This window comes from Sphaerodactylus townsendi, linkage group LG05 (assembly GCF_021028975.2).
Source record: "Sphaerodactylus townsendi isolate TG3544 linkage group LG05, MPM_Stown_v2.3, whole genome shotgun sequence".
Classification (NCBI taxonomy): domain Eukaryota; kingdom Metazoa; phylum Chordata; class Lepidosauria; order Squamata; family Sphaerodactylidae; genus Sphaerodactylus; species Sphaerodactylus townsendi.
Window position 1 is genome coordinate 6,004,088 of NC_059429.1, and position 18,012 is coordinate 6,022,099.

At 51.1% G+C, this 18,012-nt stretch overlaps 2 protein-coding genes across 2 annotated transcripts; both read left to right on the plus strand.

Annotated features, from left to right (window-relative positions):
* Positions 1-7: 7 nt before the first annotated feature.
* Positions 8-8,837, plus strand: NDUFA11 (NADH:ubiquinone oxidoreductase subunit A11). Its single transcript, XM_048497403.1, has 4 exons — positions 8-165; positions 2,688-2,780; positions 5,888-6,010; positions 8,370-8,837. The coding sequence occupies exons 1-4, from the start codon at positions 84-86 to the stop codon at positions 8,483-8,485; spliced, it is 414 nt and encodes a 137-aa protein (XP_048353360.1). The 5' UTR covers positions 8-83; the 3' UTR covers positions 8,486-8,837.
* Positions 8,838-15,383: 6,546 nt separating this feature from the next.
* Positions 15,384-17,509, plus strand: CAPS (calcyphosine). Its single transcript, XM_048496674.1, has 3 exons — positions 15,384-15,473; positions 16,280-16,567; positions 16,798-17,509. The coding sequence occupies exons 1-3, from the start codon at positions 15,384-15,386 to the stop codon at positions 16,897-16,899; spliced, it is 480 nt and encodes a 159-aa protein (XP_048352631.1). The 3' UTR covers positions 16,900-17,509.
* Positions 17,510-18,012: the final 503 nt, after the last annotated feature.

Below are 18,012 nucleotides of genomic sequence, written 5' to 3' on the forward strand. Positions count from 1 at the left end.
GGCCGGCGCTGGCCCCGCCCCCTCGCGGCACGTCTCGCGGGATCTGGGCCGAGTCTCGCGGCGCGGGCAGGGTCGCCGCCATCATGTCCGGCTACTGGGACATCCCGGAGGGCACCGACTGTCCGCGCAAGGCCTGGCTGCTCACGCGCCTCGGAGCCGGCCTGGGTGGGTGCGGCGGGGACGGGGGGCGGGGGTGGCGGCTCTCCAGGCCCGGGGGGCTCCGGGGGGCGGGTGGAGCTCGCGTGTCTCCCCCCAGGCCGCCTCTCTCTGGCCGGGGCGGCCGCCTGACCTCCGCTTCGCCTTTTGCAGTCTGGGGAGCGGGATGGGGGGGGGGGTCGAGGGGGCGGCTCTTCGTTCGAGTGAGGAGCCCCCCCGCCCCGCCCCGCCCCGGTCTTCCATTCAAGCAAATGGCAGGCCAGAGTAGGTGTGAGCCCACCTGCGGCCCAGAGAACAGAAAGCCCCCCCATCCCCAGGACCCCTGCAGGTCGGGAAGTAAGGGGGGAAGCAAGGACCCGACCCAGGTGGTCCGGGCTGCTGCGGGATGACTCTCAGCCCCAGTCACAGACTCACGAGGAGGCCTTGGGCAAATAGCTTATTGTTCAGCCTCGGCTCTCTTGCCTGTGGCACAAGGCTGCCTACCTTGCAGGGTCATCGTTAAAGCATGTAAACTCTCTAGGCGCCTTGAAAGGGATATGTAAAATGTAAGTATAGTTCACCCCGCTCTTCCATTCAAGCAACTGGCATGCCAGAGTAGGTGTGAGCCCACTAGACAACAGAAAGCCCCCCCACCCCCCATCCCAAGTACCCTTGCAGGTCGGGAAGTAAGAGGGGAAGCAAGGAAGAAAGAACCCAACCCAGATGGCCCGGGCTGCTGCGGAATGACTCTCAGCCCCAGTCACAGACTCACGAGGAGGCCTTGGGCAAATAGCGTATTGTTCAGCCTCGGCTCTCTTGCCTGTGGTACAAGGCTGCCTACCTTGCAGGGTCATCATTAAAGTATGTAAACTCTCTTGGCGCCTTGAAAGGGATATGTAAAATGTAAGTATACTTCACCCCGCTCTTCCATTCAAGCAAATGGCATGCCAGAGTAGGTGTGAGCCCACTAGACAACAGAAAGCCCCCCCACCCCCCATCCCAAGGACCCTTGCAGGTCGGGAAGTAAGAGGGGAAGCAAGGAAGAAGGAACCCGACCCAGATGGCCCGGGCTGCTGCGGAATGACTCTCAGCCCCAGTCACAGACTCACGAGGAGGCCTTGGGCAAGTAGCTTATTGTTCAGCCTCGGCTCTCTTGCCTGTGGTACAAGGCCTACCTTGCAGGGTCATTGTTAAAGTATGTAAACTCTCTTTGCGCCTTGAAAGGGATGTGTAAAATGTAAATATACTTCCGCATCTGGCTGTTCTTAGGAGTGGGTTCAGAGTTCAGGTGTTCAGATTAAAATTACATTATCATTGAAACTTTGTTCGTTATTAATTGGTACATGATACACTGAGAGCTTTTTGTACGTGGAAATCAAGGTGGGTGTCGAAACCACCTTCAACCACTACATTCGGGAAGGTGTGTGACCGTTTTGTTCCAGACAAGCAGATTTGGCAGTGTTCATTCTCACTCTTGGTTGTCGCTGCAACCCGGGGCATTGTGTTTTTAGTTGCCTTGTGTCTAAGGGAATGAGGCAGGAAGAATGAAACAAGCAAGCAGCTTCATTGCACTCTGGCGATGCACTTGCCACCGGTTTTTCCCCTGCAAGCAGATCCTGGCTCTTGGGATGCTTCAGGAAATGGCCCAGTACAGAAGCTTTATTGTAGCTGTTGCAGTAACGGAACAACAGGCAGCTGTCACCATGAAGAGGCCACCTCACCTCGAAACATTTTTTGCCCAGGAGTTGCTCCTTTTGCTGACTCCGGTGCTGCTTAATAAGGAATTGGGGGGTGCGGCTTGCCTGTCTACCCCGTTCCATGTCTCATCAGCAAGTCATTCTAGGTCAGCGATGGCGAACCTTTTCGAGACCAAGTGCCCAAATTGCAACCCAAAACCCACTTATTTATCGCAAAGGGCCAACACGGCAATTGAACCTGAATACTGAGGTTTTAGTTTAGAAAAAATGGTTGGCTCCGAGGCGTGCGTTACTCGGGAGTAAGCTTGGTGAAGCAACCGTGCAACACTTTTAATGGGTGAATCACGGCCCTAGGAGGGTTTACTCAGAAGCAAGCCCCATTGCCAGCAACTGAGCTTACTCCCAGGTAAAGGATCATGCCCAGGCCAGCCTAGATGTGTGTGTGTGGGGGGGTGATTTTCCACCTCCCTCCCACATGATGAACTCTGTGCATGTGTGCCCACAGAAAGGGCTCTGAGTGCCACCTCTGGCACCTGTGCCGTAGGTTCGCCACCACTGTTCTAGGGGCAAATTGCCTTGGTCCACAGTGAGGACAGGTGAGAGTCGGCGCTGGGATCAAGTTCCCAGTTGTGACCCACCTTGCCAGGCCAATGTAAAGATTTTCAGCAAGATAAGCACTTGAAAACACTGCACAGTATAAATGCAAAATACTGGTATTTGTGGCCATAAAGTTTGCATGCCTTCTTTTAAAAGGGCAAAAGTCTTTGGGGTTTTTTTTTCTGTGTCCTAACCTTTTCTTAGCTCTTTAAAAAGCTGATTTTTCTCTCCTCCCCCCCTCTTTTTTTCTCCCTATAGGCTTGCTGGGTTCAGCTTACCATCTTATTCTGTTCCAGCCGGACACAGCCCTGCAAGCTGTTCAGAGGGCCACCACGGCAACAGTCACCATGGGTAAATCCCACACTTGCCACTATGGGGGAGGGGCAGGGGCGTAACGAGGAAAACTGTAGCCCTGGCCAAAACCTGAGTTGGATGCCCCCCGCCCCCCCATGGGCGGCCACTCCACCGCAACCAAATTTTTTTTGCACCAGGACATTGGTGCCTGCAGGGGGTGCATTTTTAGACATATCAGCACCAGAATTCCAGCATATCATCAGGAGACTGTCCTTAAGCTACTCCCCAGGTTTTGTGAGGTTTGGTTCAAGGAGTCCAAAGTTACGGACTCCCAAAGGGGGTGCCCCTATCCCCCATTGTTTCCAATGGGAGCTAATAGGAGATGGGGGCTACAGTTTTGAGGGTCCATAACTTTGGCCCCCCTGAACCAAACTGCACCAAACCTGGGGGGTATCATTAGGGCAGTCTCCTGATGAGACACTGAAAGTTTTGAGACTGTGCCTTCAGAAATGTGCCCCCCCCCCCAGCCTGCAACCTCCATTGACAGCAATACAGAAAACTCAATGCAGAACAAAGATTCTTGGGCAAATTTCTGGGATGTTCCTGCAGGGGGTGCATTTTTGGATGTATTGGAACCAAAATTTCAGGGTATCATCTGGAAACTGTCCTTATGGGACCCCCCAAGTTTGATGAAGTTTGGTTCAGGGGGGTCAAAGTTATGGACCCTCAAAACTGTAGCCCCCATCTCCTATTAGCTCCCATTGGAAACAATGGGGGATAGGGGCACCCCCTTTGGGAGTCCGTAACGTTGGACTCCCTGAACCAAACCTCACCAAACTTTGGGGGTATCATAAGGACAGTCTCCTGATGATACGCTGAAAATTTGGTGCCGCTAGCCTAAAAACTAAAAAAAAAACCCTGTAGGCCAAAAATGGAAAACCACTAAAAATACCCAAAAATGAACTCTGCATTTTGATGCCCCCCACAAGGTGATGCCCTGGGCAGCTGCCCACCTTGCCCAATGGGCATTATGGCTTTGGGGAGGGGTTAAAATGCCAGACCAAGGAGATGCCGATTTGGGAGCCAATTCTGAGTGACCTTGGCCCAGTCGCACAGTCTCAGCCTGACCTGCCTCACAGCAGTAGTGGGGGGGAATAAAAGGGAGGTGGGGGGACATTGTGTCTGCTTCCCTGAGCTCCTTGGGAAGAAGGATAAAAATGTATATGAAACTGCTCCTGCTCTGGGTATCCATTTCCCATCCCCAGAGTCAAAACTGTGGCTTATCTCTTAACAATGGCATTTTCAAACCACTTTCACAACCGTTTGCAAGTGGAATTTGCCATTCTGCACAGCTTCAAAGAGCACTGAAAGCGGTTTGAAAGTGCATTTTTCTGCAAGCGCGGAATGAGCCAATAGGTCTGTTTTTCTGCCCCCTGCTAAGCTGAAGAATTAAACCAGTAATTCATACAGCCACATTTACCTAAAAGCTCCCTTGATGCATTTTTAAACTTCTTGCTGCCAAAGCAGTGTAAACGGGCATGTGTGTGTGTGCGCTTGTGTATAGCATTGCTGTGTCATGAGTCGACCCCCGGGTACTTACCAGGATACAGAGGACTCTAATGCAGAACCTGATAACATGGTGCAGCCAGAGTTGGCTGCTCCTGGGGCAGAGCAGGCAGCAGAGCCAACGTCCAGCCCTTCCCTGCCTGATGATGTGCAGATGGAGGAGCCTGCAGATCCTCCCAGTGATGAGCCAGCTGTGCATAGGAGGCAGAAGCAGAGGCTGCTGCTGCAGAAGCACAGGAGTGCTCGTTCAGCAGCAAGGTATGGGAGATTAGAAGTCCCTGCATTTGATGAGGACTAACTCCTCACAGAATCCCAGCCCCCTTAACAAGGCTCTCTAGATAAGCCTCGCTGTGAGCTTCCTTCTGCCTGGGTGCTACCTGTCGCCGTGTGTGCACAGATGTCGTGCTCTTGGAAAAAGTAGCAAAATTTCTTTTACAAGTGTCAGAACTTTCTAAGTAATGTATACTGCTACATTCAGTCTTTCTGTCTGCATTTCAAATGTACTCTTGATTTGTACTTTATAAATGTCTGGTAACGCTCTATTTTAAATGCCTAATAAAGGTTGCGTGGTTGTAAGAATGGGACTGCCCAGGGTGCCAGGAGAGAGCAAGCCGGGAGAAGGGCAGGAAAACCCCTGCCAGCAAATCCCGTGCCTTGGCTGACTTAGTTCTGAAATCTCTCCTGTGGTCCTTTTTGGGTTGGGTCTGTAGAGTCAGCATTGAAGTCAGCCTGGCTGGAAGCCACAAGGGGATTCAGGTTATGGGCCTCAGCAGGAGTCTTCTGACCTCTGGCAAGACTTTGCAGAGACTGTGGCAGCAGGCGCAGATTCCTCTCAGTTCTAGGGCCAAGGGGGCCGCTGGGTTCTCCTCCCCATTTGCTTGGCCTTCCGGCAGACAGGCAAGCAGGAGTGGCTTGGCGGGCTGGAGAAGCGCTACTCAGAAGTCATGTTGTTTGCATTTCAGATAAAAGGATGGGGAAGGGGCTGTTTTAAAAACCCCAAGTCCTCATCCCTTAATGTTAGCAAGTATTGTGGCCCCATCCAAATGTGCACAGTGACGCCCAATCTTGTGGGTTCACCTACCCCAGTTTCTGGACCCCTAAACCAGGGAGTAACAGTGGCGTAGGAGGTTAAAAGCTCATGTATCTAATCTGGAGGAACCGGGTTTGATTTCCAGCTCTGCCGCCTGAGCTGTGGAGGCTTATCTGGGGAATTCAGATTAGCCTGTGCACTCCAGCACACGCCAGCTGGGTGACCTTGGGCTAGTCACAGCTTCTCGGAGCTCTCTCAGCCCCACCTACCTCACAGGGTGTTTGTTGTGAGGGGGGAAGGGCAAGGAGATTGTCAGCCCCTTTGAGTCTCCTGCAGGAGAGAAAGGGGGGATAGAAATCCAAACTCTTCTTCTTCTTCTTCTTCATGTATTTTGCAGTTGCTGATGTTTCTGAATGGCCTGCCTGGCTCGGAGCCTGCAGATGTGGGGATGGGTTACAAGCCTGAACTGTGTGCCCATTTCTGGCTTCTCCTGCCCCTGAGGAGGGTACATGTGGGGCTTGGCACGGCAGAATGAAATAACACTGGCCATGTTTGGGTTTCTTAACAGCTACTTTAGGGGCCGTCTTTGGGGTGACCACGTGCCTCAGCGCGCAGCTCCGAGATGCGCCGGACGATCCTGTGAACTACTTCATCGGGGGCTGCTCATCCGGGGTCATCCTTGGAGCCAGAGGTCAGTCTGGGCACCCTGAGCTGAGGGGGCTGAGCGCTCCTGGTGGAGCAGAGCGGCCGGGCACACCCACTCGGCCACCCTTTTTGCCCAAGCATGCCCAGGCCCTGAGAAAGCCCAGGTGGATGACAGTGGTCCATGGGACGGCCTGCTTTTCCAGAGCTCCCACTTGGTTTACACCACAGATGTCAAACTCGCGGCCCTCCAGATGTTATGGACTACAGTTCCCATCATCCCCTGCGAGCATGATGGGAACTGTAGTCCATAAATCTGGAGGGCCGCGAGTTTGACACCTGTGATTTACACAGTCGCTTTTTCGGCTACCAACTAGGTTTAGACCAGTGGTGGCAAACCTATGGCACGGGTGCCAGAGATGGCACTCAGAGCCTTATGTGTGGGCACGCGCAGTCGCCCCTACCCCCCCCCCCCCACACACACACATCTAGGCTGGCCTGGGCCGCTGGGCTCGATTATTAGCATTAAACCTAAGACCTAGTTTTAGGGAAGCAATGTAGGTAACCCTGTTAAGCGCTGTTAAACCCCACTGATTTTCATGCGAAGAACTAAAGCAATAACTCTTTACCCAAGTAAGCCGATGCCAGCGGCCGGGGTTGCTTCTGAGTAAACCCTCCTAGAGTCGTGATTCACCCGTTGGAAGAGTTGCACGGTTGCTTCAAAGCAAAGCCACCGACTACTACCAAGCTTACTCCTGAGTAACACACGCCTTGGAGCCACCTGTTTTTTCTAAACGAAAACCTCAGTATTCAGGTTAAATTGCCATGTTGGCACTTTGTGATGAATAAGTGGGTTTTGGGTTGCAATTTGGGCACTCGCTCTCGAAAAGGTTCGCCATCACTGGTTTACACAGTCACTTTTTGGCTACCAACTAGGTTTAGATGTTCAAGGGATTTTGCCAATGGTCAGTTTATTTACTGGGCACAATTAAAGTGCTGGCCTATAACGTATGAAGGCCCAGACAACCTGAGGTATCAGATAGGAATGCTTGTTCCTATACAGGCTGAAGAGCCGCCTGCTAGATCAGTCCAAGAGACCACTTGGTCGAGAGAAAGGTGGATTCAGAAGGAGTTGCCTCCGTCCCAATCCAAGTGGCCACCGAGATGCCCTGAAAGGTCAGCCCTTCCTTTCATCACTCAGTAGGGAGTTATAATTTCTCTGAACTTGGAGTCTCCACTGAGCTACCACAACTAATGAGCAATAATGGATGGATAAGTTCTGAGGGGCTGAACTGAAGAGGTGAGGCAGAGGGAAAAATCTGACCCCTTGCTGGCCTGGAAGCTGGGCAGGATTCCCACCCTGACTTTCTGAGGGAAAGGGATAAGCATGGCCTGGGGCCATTCTCCCTTACAGAGTTGTTGTCAGGATAAAATTGGGGGTAGGGGCCGTGTTCCTGGCCGGAGCTGTTTGGTGGAGGGGCGTCAGAGCCTTGTCCCCCATGGAATGGCCGGCGTGCAGAGCGAATGCAGCGGCTCAACATGCTAGCAGCAAGTTGAGGGGATTATTTTCATATGGGTGCAATGGGGGGGGGCGCTGTGGTGGCTACTGGCCACAGGGCTTTCTGCTTTGGCCCCTCATTGGCATTGGTCCAACTTCTGCCACTCAGATTGGAGCTGTCATCTTGATGCCATGTGGTCTGTTGCATTTTGCTTTTTATTTTATTTTATTTTATTTATTTTTATTTTTTATGTTATTTATTAAATTTAGTATACCGCCCTATCCCCGAAGGGCTCAGGGCAGTGTACAGATAAAACATCAGCTAAAAACATACATATAATTGCAAGTCTTATTAAATTTGCCTTGTGGTCTTTTAAGAGGGCTTCAAGCGAAACCTCAGAAACCGTTCCAGTGGAATGGCGGGATAAAATCTTGTAAAACGAAGACGGACAAACACATCGGCTGTTTGGCTGATTTGGCTTCCTGGACTGGTTTTGCGCTTGCTCGAAGGGCCTCTAGTGTGAAGGGAAGGCTCCGTGGGCTCACCGGACCAGCTCTCTATAAAAGAATGTTTCAGATTAAAAAGATAGCCCCCCCTCCACTTATGATGTTCATGAGGGTTCCCGTGTGTTGTGCTTGGCCTGTAAGAGACTACAGAAGTGGGTCCTTTCTCTGGATCTGGCAGACTGGATCCCCCCGGGCAAATAATCCCTGGAAATGGCCTCTCTGGGGGATTCTGTCCTAAGAAGGCACAACCAGAAAAACTCCTCCGTAGAATGAAAGGCAGCATCAGCAAAACGAACTGCCCACCACGGGGGACACGTGAGGGACGACAGACGCCGACGCACACAAGGGGAGAGCCGTGTCCTTGCGAGGTCTGTTCCAATCTCTCCTCTTTGGTCTTTTTCAGCTCACAGTTTCGGCACGGGCACGGCAGCCTGCCTCAGTCTTGGCCTCTTGGCGACGTTTACGAAAATCGGCAAGATGGAGGGCTGGCGCGTTTTCCCTCCAGAAGCTTCCCCTTGAAGTCCCGTCCGGTGAAGGTTGTTCTGCATGTCCCGGCCTTGGGCACTGGCTGAGAGAGACTCACGGGGTCAGGTGGAGCAGCGGTGCCCCCTGGGCGCCTGTGTAAACAGCCTGGGCTGATTTGTGGTCCGACTGGGCTTTGCGGTGGTGGAGACTCCCGTGCAGATGGAGGCTCCACCACCCTCACGTCCTGCAGACAGAAGCAGCTGGGGTGGGGGGTGGGGGTGCTTCCAAGTGTGGCCCGAGCGACTGTGTAGATTCCCAGCAGGCGGCTCCTATCTCTTTACCAGCTGATTCAGGTTTCTAGACCTTTATGCTCCTGGGGCAAAATGATTAAAATCTTTACAAACTACAATGACGAAAAGTGGTTTTTTTGGGGACGTGGGGAAGTAAGGGCCAAAAGAGACTGTTGAATGCTGAAAAAATCTTGGTTAAAAAATCCTGAGAGCAGCAGTGGTGTAGTGGCTAAGAGCAGGTGCGCTCTGATCTGGAGGAACCGGGTTTGATTGTCCGCTCTGCCGCTTGAGCTGTGGAGGCTTAATCTGGGGAATTCAGATTAGCCTGTGCACTCCCACACACGCCAGCTGGGTGACCTTGGGCTAGTCACAGCTTCTCGGAGCTCTCTCAGCCCCACCTATCTCACAGGGTGTTTGTTGTGAGGGGGGAAGGGCAAGGAGATTGTCAGCCCCTTTGAGTCTCCTAAAGGAGAGAAAGGGGATATAAATCCAAACTCCTCCTCCTCCTCCTCTTCTTCTTCTTCTTCAAGAAAGACCTCTTTTTTTGCTCAGTCTGACCTGGGGGTCTTGGTTTGCCAAAACCAGAGCTGGTTTCAGCGGGGATCCAGTTTGCATTCCCAGGGTGTGAGTGGGGGCTTGCTTTGGCAAAGGCCAAAGGATTCTGTGCCATTCTAGGTTTTTCCACCAGATGCACTGGCCCAGTACTGGAGAAACGTACTTGTGTCCCTCTGAAGAAGAAGAAGAAGAGTTTGGATTTATATCCCTCCTTTCTCTCCTGCAGGAGACTCAAAGGGGCTGACAATCTCCTTGCCCTTCCCCCCCCCCACAACAAACACCCTGTGAGGTGGGTGAGAGAGCTCCGAGAAGCTGTGGCTAGCCCAAGGTCACCCAGCTGGCGTGTGTGGGAGTGTACAGGCTAACCTGAATTCCCCAGAGAAGCCTCCACAGCTCAGGCGGCAGAGCGGGGAATCAAACCCGGTTCCTCCAGATTAGATACACGAGCTCTTAACCTCCTGCGCCACTGAAAACCATAACTAGGAGATTTGGGTTGGGTGGGTGTTTGCAATTCTGACTTTGAAGCCTTGCCAAAGGACGGCCTTGACACCGTTTGTGGGCTGCCAGTCTGAGGTGAGGCTGTTTGGGAGGTGGCGGGGAGAGGCCTTTTCTCTTCCTGGCTTCCGGCAACGGATGTCCTGGGTTGGAAGCGGACTGCTCTTGGGGCGGCTGCTGGTGTCTATTTTGGGCCTTGTCTCTGATTAGGACGCCTGATGCTGAGAGGTTGGGATTTCCAGCGGGAGGCAGCCCAGAAGTCACGGTGACTCTGAGGAATCAAACAGAGCGCCCTGCAGGGAAGTAGCCGAGAAACCCCATTTATTTCTCCCTGCACCCAGCCCTTGAGAAGGCGTGCTGCTCCCTCCCTAGGTTCAGGGGCGTAATGCCCATTGGGCAAAGTGGGCAGCTGCCCAGGGCATCACCTTGGGGGGGGGGGGCATCAAAATGCAGGGTTCATTTTTGGGTATTTTTAGTGGTTTTCCATTTTTGGCCTGCAGGGGGTGCAGTTTTTAGGCTAGCGGCACCAAAGTTTCAGCGTATCATCAGGAGACTGTCCTTATGCTACCCCCCAAGTTTGGTGAGGTTTGATTCAGGGAGTCAACGTTATGGACTCCCAAAGGGGGTGATCCCAACCCCCCATTGTTTCCAATGGGAGATAATAGGAGATGGGGGCTACAGTTTTGAGGTACCATAACTTTGGCCCCCTGAACCAAACTGCACCAAACCTGGGGGGTATCATTAGGGAAGTCTCCTGATGAGACCCTGAAAGTTTTGAGACTGTGCCTTCAGAAAGCCCGCTACTCATCAACACCGTTGAATCGCTACACTTTTAACTGGTTTGCTTCCCCGCTTTCCTCCTCAGATTGGTTCCCTTGTGTTTTACAGGACACTGTGAGTTTTATTAATTGGGGTGTTAGGAGCAGCAGTGAAGTAGGAAGGTTAAGAGCTTCGTGTATCTAATCTGGAGGAGCCGGGTTTGATTCTCCGCTCTGCTGCCCTGAGCTGTGGAGGCTTATCTGGGGAATTCAGATTAGCCTGTGCACTCCCACACACGCCAGCTGGGTGACCTTGGGCTAGTCCACGGCTTCTCAGAACTCTCTCAGCCCACCTACCTCACAGGGTGTTTGTTGTGAGGGGAGAACTTAAAGAAGATTATAAACCCCTTTGGAGTCTCCTGCAGGAGAAAGGGGATATACATCAAAACTCTCCCTCCTCTTCTTCTTCTTCTTAAAAAAGTTTATATGTAAGCTGCCCTGAGTTTAACTTAGTTGGGAAAGGGTGGAGTAAGCACAGATTGTCAAAAGAGTTTTCCCACAGTCAGAATCCAGCTGAGTGTTGTGGGTTTTCTGGGCTGTATGGACATGGTCTGGTACTTTTGCTCCTAATGTTTTCACTCACATGCATGGCTGGCATCTTCAGAGGCATGTCATAGTAACAGAGCCATGAGGGGTAGCTGCTCCTGGGGCGTGCACCTGCAGCACCCCACCTTCCCTCACCCGGAATGCCCGGAACACCCCTGCCATGCCCCGCCCTGGTGCACATTCAGGGCAAAATGCCCCTCCACCCCTGGGCACCACACCCACTGCATAGTAAGTTCTGTTTCTCATCCCACTGGCACAGTGTGGAGGGATTGTGTGAGTATTGGGGTATATGTTTGCCACCTCACAGAGTGTAGTGAGGCGCATTTGCATGTGGTTGGGTGGAGATTCATTTGCAACTGAGCTCCACCTGGATGCAAGCAAATGCCTTACCCCCCCCGTACCTCACAATCCTCCCACACTGTGCCATGGAGAGAAACACACCTTACTGTAGCATGCGGTGAGATGTTAGCCATAGATGTGGGTGTGAAACATTAGGAGCAAAAGCACCAGGCCACGGCCGCACAGCTTGGAAAAGTCTCAGCACCCAGAATGTTAAAATTGAATAAATGAATGCTGGCCAAGCCGGCTCTGTTTCCTACTTGCCCCACGGCCTTTGCTGGGAGTCACCTCAAGTTAGTTTGCAACTTGACTGCACATGTGCAGGAGTGTCCAGGATCACAGCCCAGACTCCTACCCCGGCTTCAGTGACAGCCACGGGAGGAACCCCCCCAGAAAAAACTCACTAGCTTATCCAGATGGGAGATGGCAGTGGGGAGCTGTGAATAGAATTGCAAGAGCTCCAGGGGATGGGATGGCTCAGAGCAGCCACCACAAGAACCCCGCGGTTTTGGCAGCAGCTTTGGCCCACAGTGGGAGGAGAAGAGCCACAGGGCCTGCAAGGTGGGGAGCAGAGATTGCATGGATCAGAGAAAAGACTGGGGATGGGACGGAGGCAAGGCTGCTGGCTACCCAGGGGGGGGAGGCCTGGGGAATCCAGCCACACCCAACACAGAACTAACAGCCCCAGTCTGTGCTGGTAGCTTGGGAAGGCCCTCTACAGGCTCAGACCTCTTGCACCAGCCCCATCAGCAAGCAGCGTCCAGTCTGTGGTTCCCCTAAAGGAAGTGGGGAAAGGGAGACAGGTTAGGGAGGAGGCTCTGGTGGGAATCCAGGGAATTGGGCTGCGGGGAGGAGCTATGGCCCTTTCCCCACTTACCTTTTTTCTGAGGGTTGCTGCCCGCCCAATTCCCAGCCCCAGCGGCATGCACAGTGTGGCGCCCGGGCTTCCCCGACCCTGTGCTCTGCGGCGGGGTCATCAAGCCCTTTGAAAGAGTGCCAGGGATGCCTGGCTGAGAGTAGCGACAGCAGCAGCGTCCCAGGACCCCGGCTGCACTGTCGCCCGCCCCTCTTTCGTGGGGAGTGCTGGGGGGGACCTATGGGCTACCTCTCCTCAAGTAAGCGTGGGGCTTAAGGTAAGTGGGGAGAAAGGCCCAATATTGGAGAAAGGGTATAAAGAGGTCTGGGCCTGGGTGGCCCAAAAGATTAGAGCCACTCACAGGGGCTATCATCCATGAAGGGAGGCTCCCAAGTGTAGCCTTTGTGAGCCCTGTCTGAGGCAAGAAGAAGGGTGCCTCAGCCCTCGGGGTGTGGGGTGGTGAAGTAGCACACCAGGGACCAAGCCCTTAACATGTAAGGGTAGCCCAAGCCAAGGCAAGCAAAAGCGGAAGTTTCTCAAGACGCATTAGAGGGACTGCTCCAGTTCTGCTTGATGGACCACAGCACATAACCCTGACTGCCGAGTTAATTTTGAAGCACAGAAACGTCCCTCTCTCATCTTTCTCCTTGGCGTTTCTACCAATCAAGTGTGAAAAAAATTAAGCCACTACAGATTACCAAGACCTTACTCAAAAAAACAAAAAGGATGCCCTTGCAGCTCTCAAATTTGAAATTTCTCAGGGTCAATCTGTTTCATTACCTTTATTCTTTATTGGTGTGGAGGCTCAATGCCTGTGAACCATCAGAAGTCAAGAGAGCATCTCACCAATTTAATAAGGCTGACACCAAAATGAACAATTCAATACAACCACTTCATGTTTACAGACCAACTTCATGAGTCTGAGTCTTTTCTCACCCTCTCTGTATTTTTCTTCTTCTTCAGGTAGTCTTTTTCTCTCTCTCTCCACGGTTGAGCGGAGCTGACATCAAGATTAATGCAACTTGCGGTTTGATTTTTTCCAAGGCCATTAAGTACATGAAGCGATGCTTTTAATTTTGAATTATTTTACCACAAGAACTGGGATTTAACCAAGCGGTTCCTGGGAATCCTGATGTAAGTTGCGGTATGCAATATTAAAACTCAGGTGTGCTGTTCCTGAACCCCAGCGATATTGGTAGGGCTATTAAAATTCAGGAAATATACATTAATGCCCACAAAGAAAATAGAAGTGGCGAAAGGACCTCTTTCCTCCAAGTTCATATATTTACCCTACAAAATAAATCATATTATACAGCTGACCTAGAAACAATTCTATTCATACATATATGCTCAATGCTATTTGGCTTAGATAGTGATAGATGCATGGGAATCAAAAGGTTGACCAAGAGACAGAAAATCAATATAGTATCCTGCCGCAGTCCTCCTCTTTCAGTTGTACTTCCTTTTGTTTCCCTGATTGTCAATGCACTAGAACTTTTGAAGCATAGTCTGTTGTTAAGAAAAGAGAAATAAAATCTCGTGTGATGGCATTCTGTGTCTCCATCTGCATGAAGTGAACTTTATGTTACCAAAACAGTTGATACAATTAATTGCTCTCTTTTTCTGTAGGGCCACACATGGATTTTTCGTTTGGGTGAACACGAAGCAGATTCAGATAATAGGAGACAATTTGTGTTAAGGTGACCAGATGGTCACCTTTGTGGCTGGAGACCCGAGTGAGCAGCCCCGTGTGTGCTGCGCAGGGCTTACTGACCTTCTGGAACCGTTTCCAGCTCCTCTTGATACATCGTGGGAGGCTGCACGCGAGTGCCTTAATGCCCCAGAGGCAGTCGTGACTCCCAAAAATCGGAAAATTCTAAATAACCAGCGGGACGGGTGATTATTTGAAGGGATGTCGCCAAAAGCAGGACGTCTGGTGTCAGCCTGGGTATGTTTTGGAGAGTTAAAGATGTATCTGTTGCCTTTTCCAGAGAAACACTTTGAACAAACGTGTTGTGTGTTTTGAAGAGTCATGTGTACAGCATGTTTGTCCTAATATGTGTTAACAACAAAAAAGGCTTATTATCCACCCTTTTGAACAGACTTGCCTTTAACAACTCTGAGAAGTTAAAGAACAGCGTAGTAGTCTTCATCTTTTTTTTTGCTGTCTATGGGTAGAAGTGGTGGTTCTGTTCTGTAATAGTGAGGGGTGAGGAGTAGGCATGTGTCGGCTGCTGAGAGCCTTCCCTTTAACAAAGGTGCCTTCTTCCTGTGCACATATCATATTTAAATAATATCATGTTTTTCCTCTGCCACACATCTCCTGTAAAATGTGTTGTAACAGTGGTCTGTGCTTTGCAGGCTTCCTGTGCTGCCCCTCACCCTGCAGTGCCTTTTGCAGTGCGTCTCCTTACTTTACTTGTTTACACATGAGGGGATGCCCCCACCTGCTGTGCAGCTTGCCTGCCCCCCACTTCGAGTCACTCCCTCATCCAAACCAAGAATGAAAATTGCCATTTTGGGTTTTAAACCCTTAAAATGTAATATTGATATCCCTGGTATTGATATTGATAGAGGCTGCTATCAATTCTTTTTTTTTTTTTTTTTTTGGGGAGGGCTGAGGGAAATGCCAGCCATTGATCCTTGGGAGGGAGTGGGGTGGGAGAGACATCTCTCTCCCACACGCATTCTGCATGGGATGACAGCTGGCATTTACCTAAAAACCAAAAAAAAGAATGGTAGCAGCCTGCACAATATTGATTTAAGGAATATTGATATTACATTTAAAGGGCACCCCCCCCAATAAACAGATGCAGGCGAAACGTCAGGAGAGAATGCTGCTAGAACACGGCCATACAGCCTGGAAACCACACAGCACCCCAGTGATTCCGGCCGTGAAAGCCTTCGACAATACAGTTTAATTATTGTTTTGTATATTTTTTCCTTCTATCCACCCTGACCTGCCCATTTTTTTAAATTCCAAAATTCACATGAAACACCTACAAAAATAAAAAGGATATTCTCAGAAGATGAGGGGCTGAAAGGAATTGGGGATGAAAAAGTCCGAGCTGAGGCTCCGCAAGAGGAGGCCAGAAAGGCCTGTGGTCTCACCTGGCCCAACCCCCTCCCCCCTGCAGTTGCAGGTGACTATCAAGGGCTGTTCAAAAAAACAAACAAAGCTACCGCTAACCCATAGTTAAAAAAAATAGAACAGGCTGAAACTTGGGACTCCACTGTGCACCTTTAGGGCCAGGTACATCTTTCTTCCTCTGCAACTTGAGTGGCCAGGAGGTTCAAGAGCAAGTGTATCTAATCCTGGAGGAACTGGGTTTGATTCCCAGCTCTGCACACGCCCTGAGCTGTGGGAAGCTACTCAGGGAGGCTGGGTGTTAGCCTGTACACTCCCACACATACTGAACTGGGTGACCTTAGCTAGTCACAGCTTCTCGGAGCTCTCTCAGCCCCACTCACCTCACAGGGTGTTTGTTGTGAGGGGGGAAGGGCAAGGAGATTGTCAGCCCCTTTGAGTCTCCTTTCAGGAGAGAAAGGGGGGATATAAATCCAAACTTTTCTTTTTCTTCTTCTAGTTTTGTTCCTATAAAATTACACATATATCCACAATAACACATATCCCCCACTGAAGTACCTATCCCTCAGCATTTCTGTATACCAGCTGGTAAAACCAAGGAAGAAATAAAAGTTAAAGTAGAAATCAAGTACAAGAGCAAATAGAAGCTTTGAAATATTATTTTCTAGACTTAAAAAAACTATTTTTTTCTCCATACAACCAGCACTATCCAAACTAACTCTTCTACTGCATCAGCTGCTCAGAGATACACTGCCCTTGCTCATGCAGGTTCCACTTAGCTGTGGGGGCTGGCAGTCCTTTGGGGATCAGGCGGTATAAAAATTGAAGCAATAAATAAATAAATAAAAATAAATAGTGCAGGTGCTGTGCTTGGAGGAGAGAAGGACAGGCGGTGCTGCAAAGCAGGAAAACAAGCCTCGCTCTTTCCCTGCCCCCCCACAGCCCCCCATGTCTGAAGCCAGGAAGGAGGTTGTTGGAGAGGCATTCCGCAAATTGGACAAGACCGGCGACGGCTGCGTGACCGTGGAGGACCTCCAGGGGGTCTACCAAAGCCAGACCCACCCCAAGTTCAAGAGCGGGGAGTGGACAGAGGAGGAGGTGTTGCGCTTCTTCCTGGATAGCTTTGATTCTCCTGAGAAGGATGGGAAGGTGAGTGGCAGGGAAGCTGGCAGGGCGGGGGGCGGGGGGCTAAGCAGCTGGTCCTCAGAGAGAGGACAGGGAATTTTGTGTCCCATTCCCCACTCCCAGGTCTGAGCACAAAGACCTCTGCTGAGGTTCTCAAGCCCAGCAGCCAAACTAGGGGGGTGAGGGGCTCCAGCCAGAACAAGCCCCCTGATGCCCCCCTCCCCAGCAAAGCCACTCTTCCTCCTTCCCCACAGGTCACAGCTGAAGAGTTCCTGGACTATTACAGCGGCATCAGCGCCTCCATCAACAGTGACGAGTACTTTGTGGACATGGTAAAGGCGGCCTGGAAGCTTTAGGGCTCCTACAATTGCACCCCAGCCCCAATTTGGAGGCAGAAGAGTGGGGGGGGGGGAGGGAATATGTACACCCTCCACGGTGGGGACCTGGTGACTTTGTTCCCCTCAAAACAACCCTATGAGGTAGGCCAGGCTGAGTGTGATTGGCCCACGGTCACTCAGCATGTTTTCAGCACAGAGTAGGGGTCAGAACCGGCGCTAATGTAGTCATCTAAGAATAGGATGCTAGGTGCGATAAAAGAAGGCAGCGGGTTTGCTCTCAATTAATGTTATTAATATTATTAACGTATTAATAATATTATTAATGTATTAATGTTACATGTCCATTTGTTAAAATGTTAAGTTCCATTTGGTTGAGGTGTTTTAGTTGATGGTTCGGTATTTTTCTGTTTATTATTCTTGTGATATTGGTCCTGTTTTCCTGTTTACCATCTTCTTCTGTATAATTATTTTGAGAAAATTAATGTAAACATTTTTTTTAAAGTATTGAATTGCCCTGGATTTTAGTCCGGTGCTCCAGCCATTGCTCGATGGATGAACGCAGTCGTGGCGGTGGGATGGAGGCCTGGAACCAGGGGGTGGGGGCGGGAGGCTTTGCTCTTGGGCAGACCTGGGCATTATACGGCCCGCGGGCCACATCTGGCCCGCTGGATGACCCTGACTGGCCCCCCAGCCGTGCTGGGGAGCGAGGCGTCTTTGAAAGCCCCGCAGAAGCCGGTTGCCTTGGCTGCCGGCTTCTGCGGGGCTTTCCAAAGCGCCTCGCCCCCCTGCCCTCCACAATATTTTCTGTTTCTTATGCGGCCCCATGGAAAAAATAATTGCCCACCCCTGCTCTTGGGTCTTTCCGTAGGCAGAAAATTAGCCCAGCAGGGGATAATTGTGGACTAGGGTAGCACCTTACCTCCTGTTGGGCTAATGTTCTGTGGTGGGAGAGTATTCAGAAACGGACAACATTCTTTATGACCAGGTTCGTCTCTGATGAGTAGAGGCAGCCATACGATGGAATGCCAACTTAGGAGCTGCAAAAACTGCATTTAGTAGAACTTATTCCTGAGTAACGAGGACTCTGATTGGTCTGCTAAATACTGATTGCTTGTACTTCCCCAAAAGCTG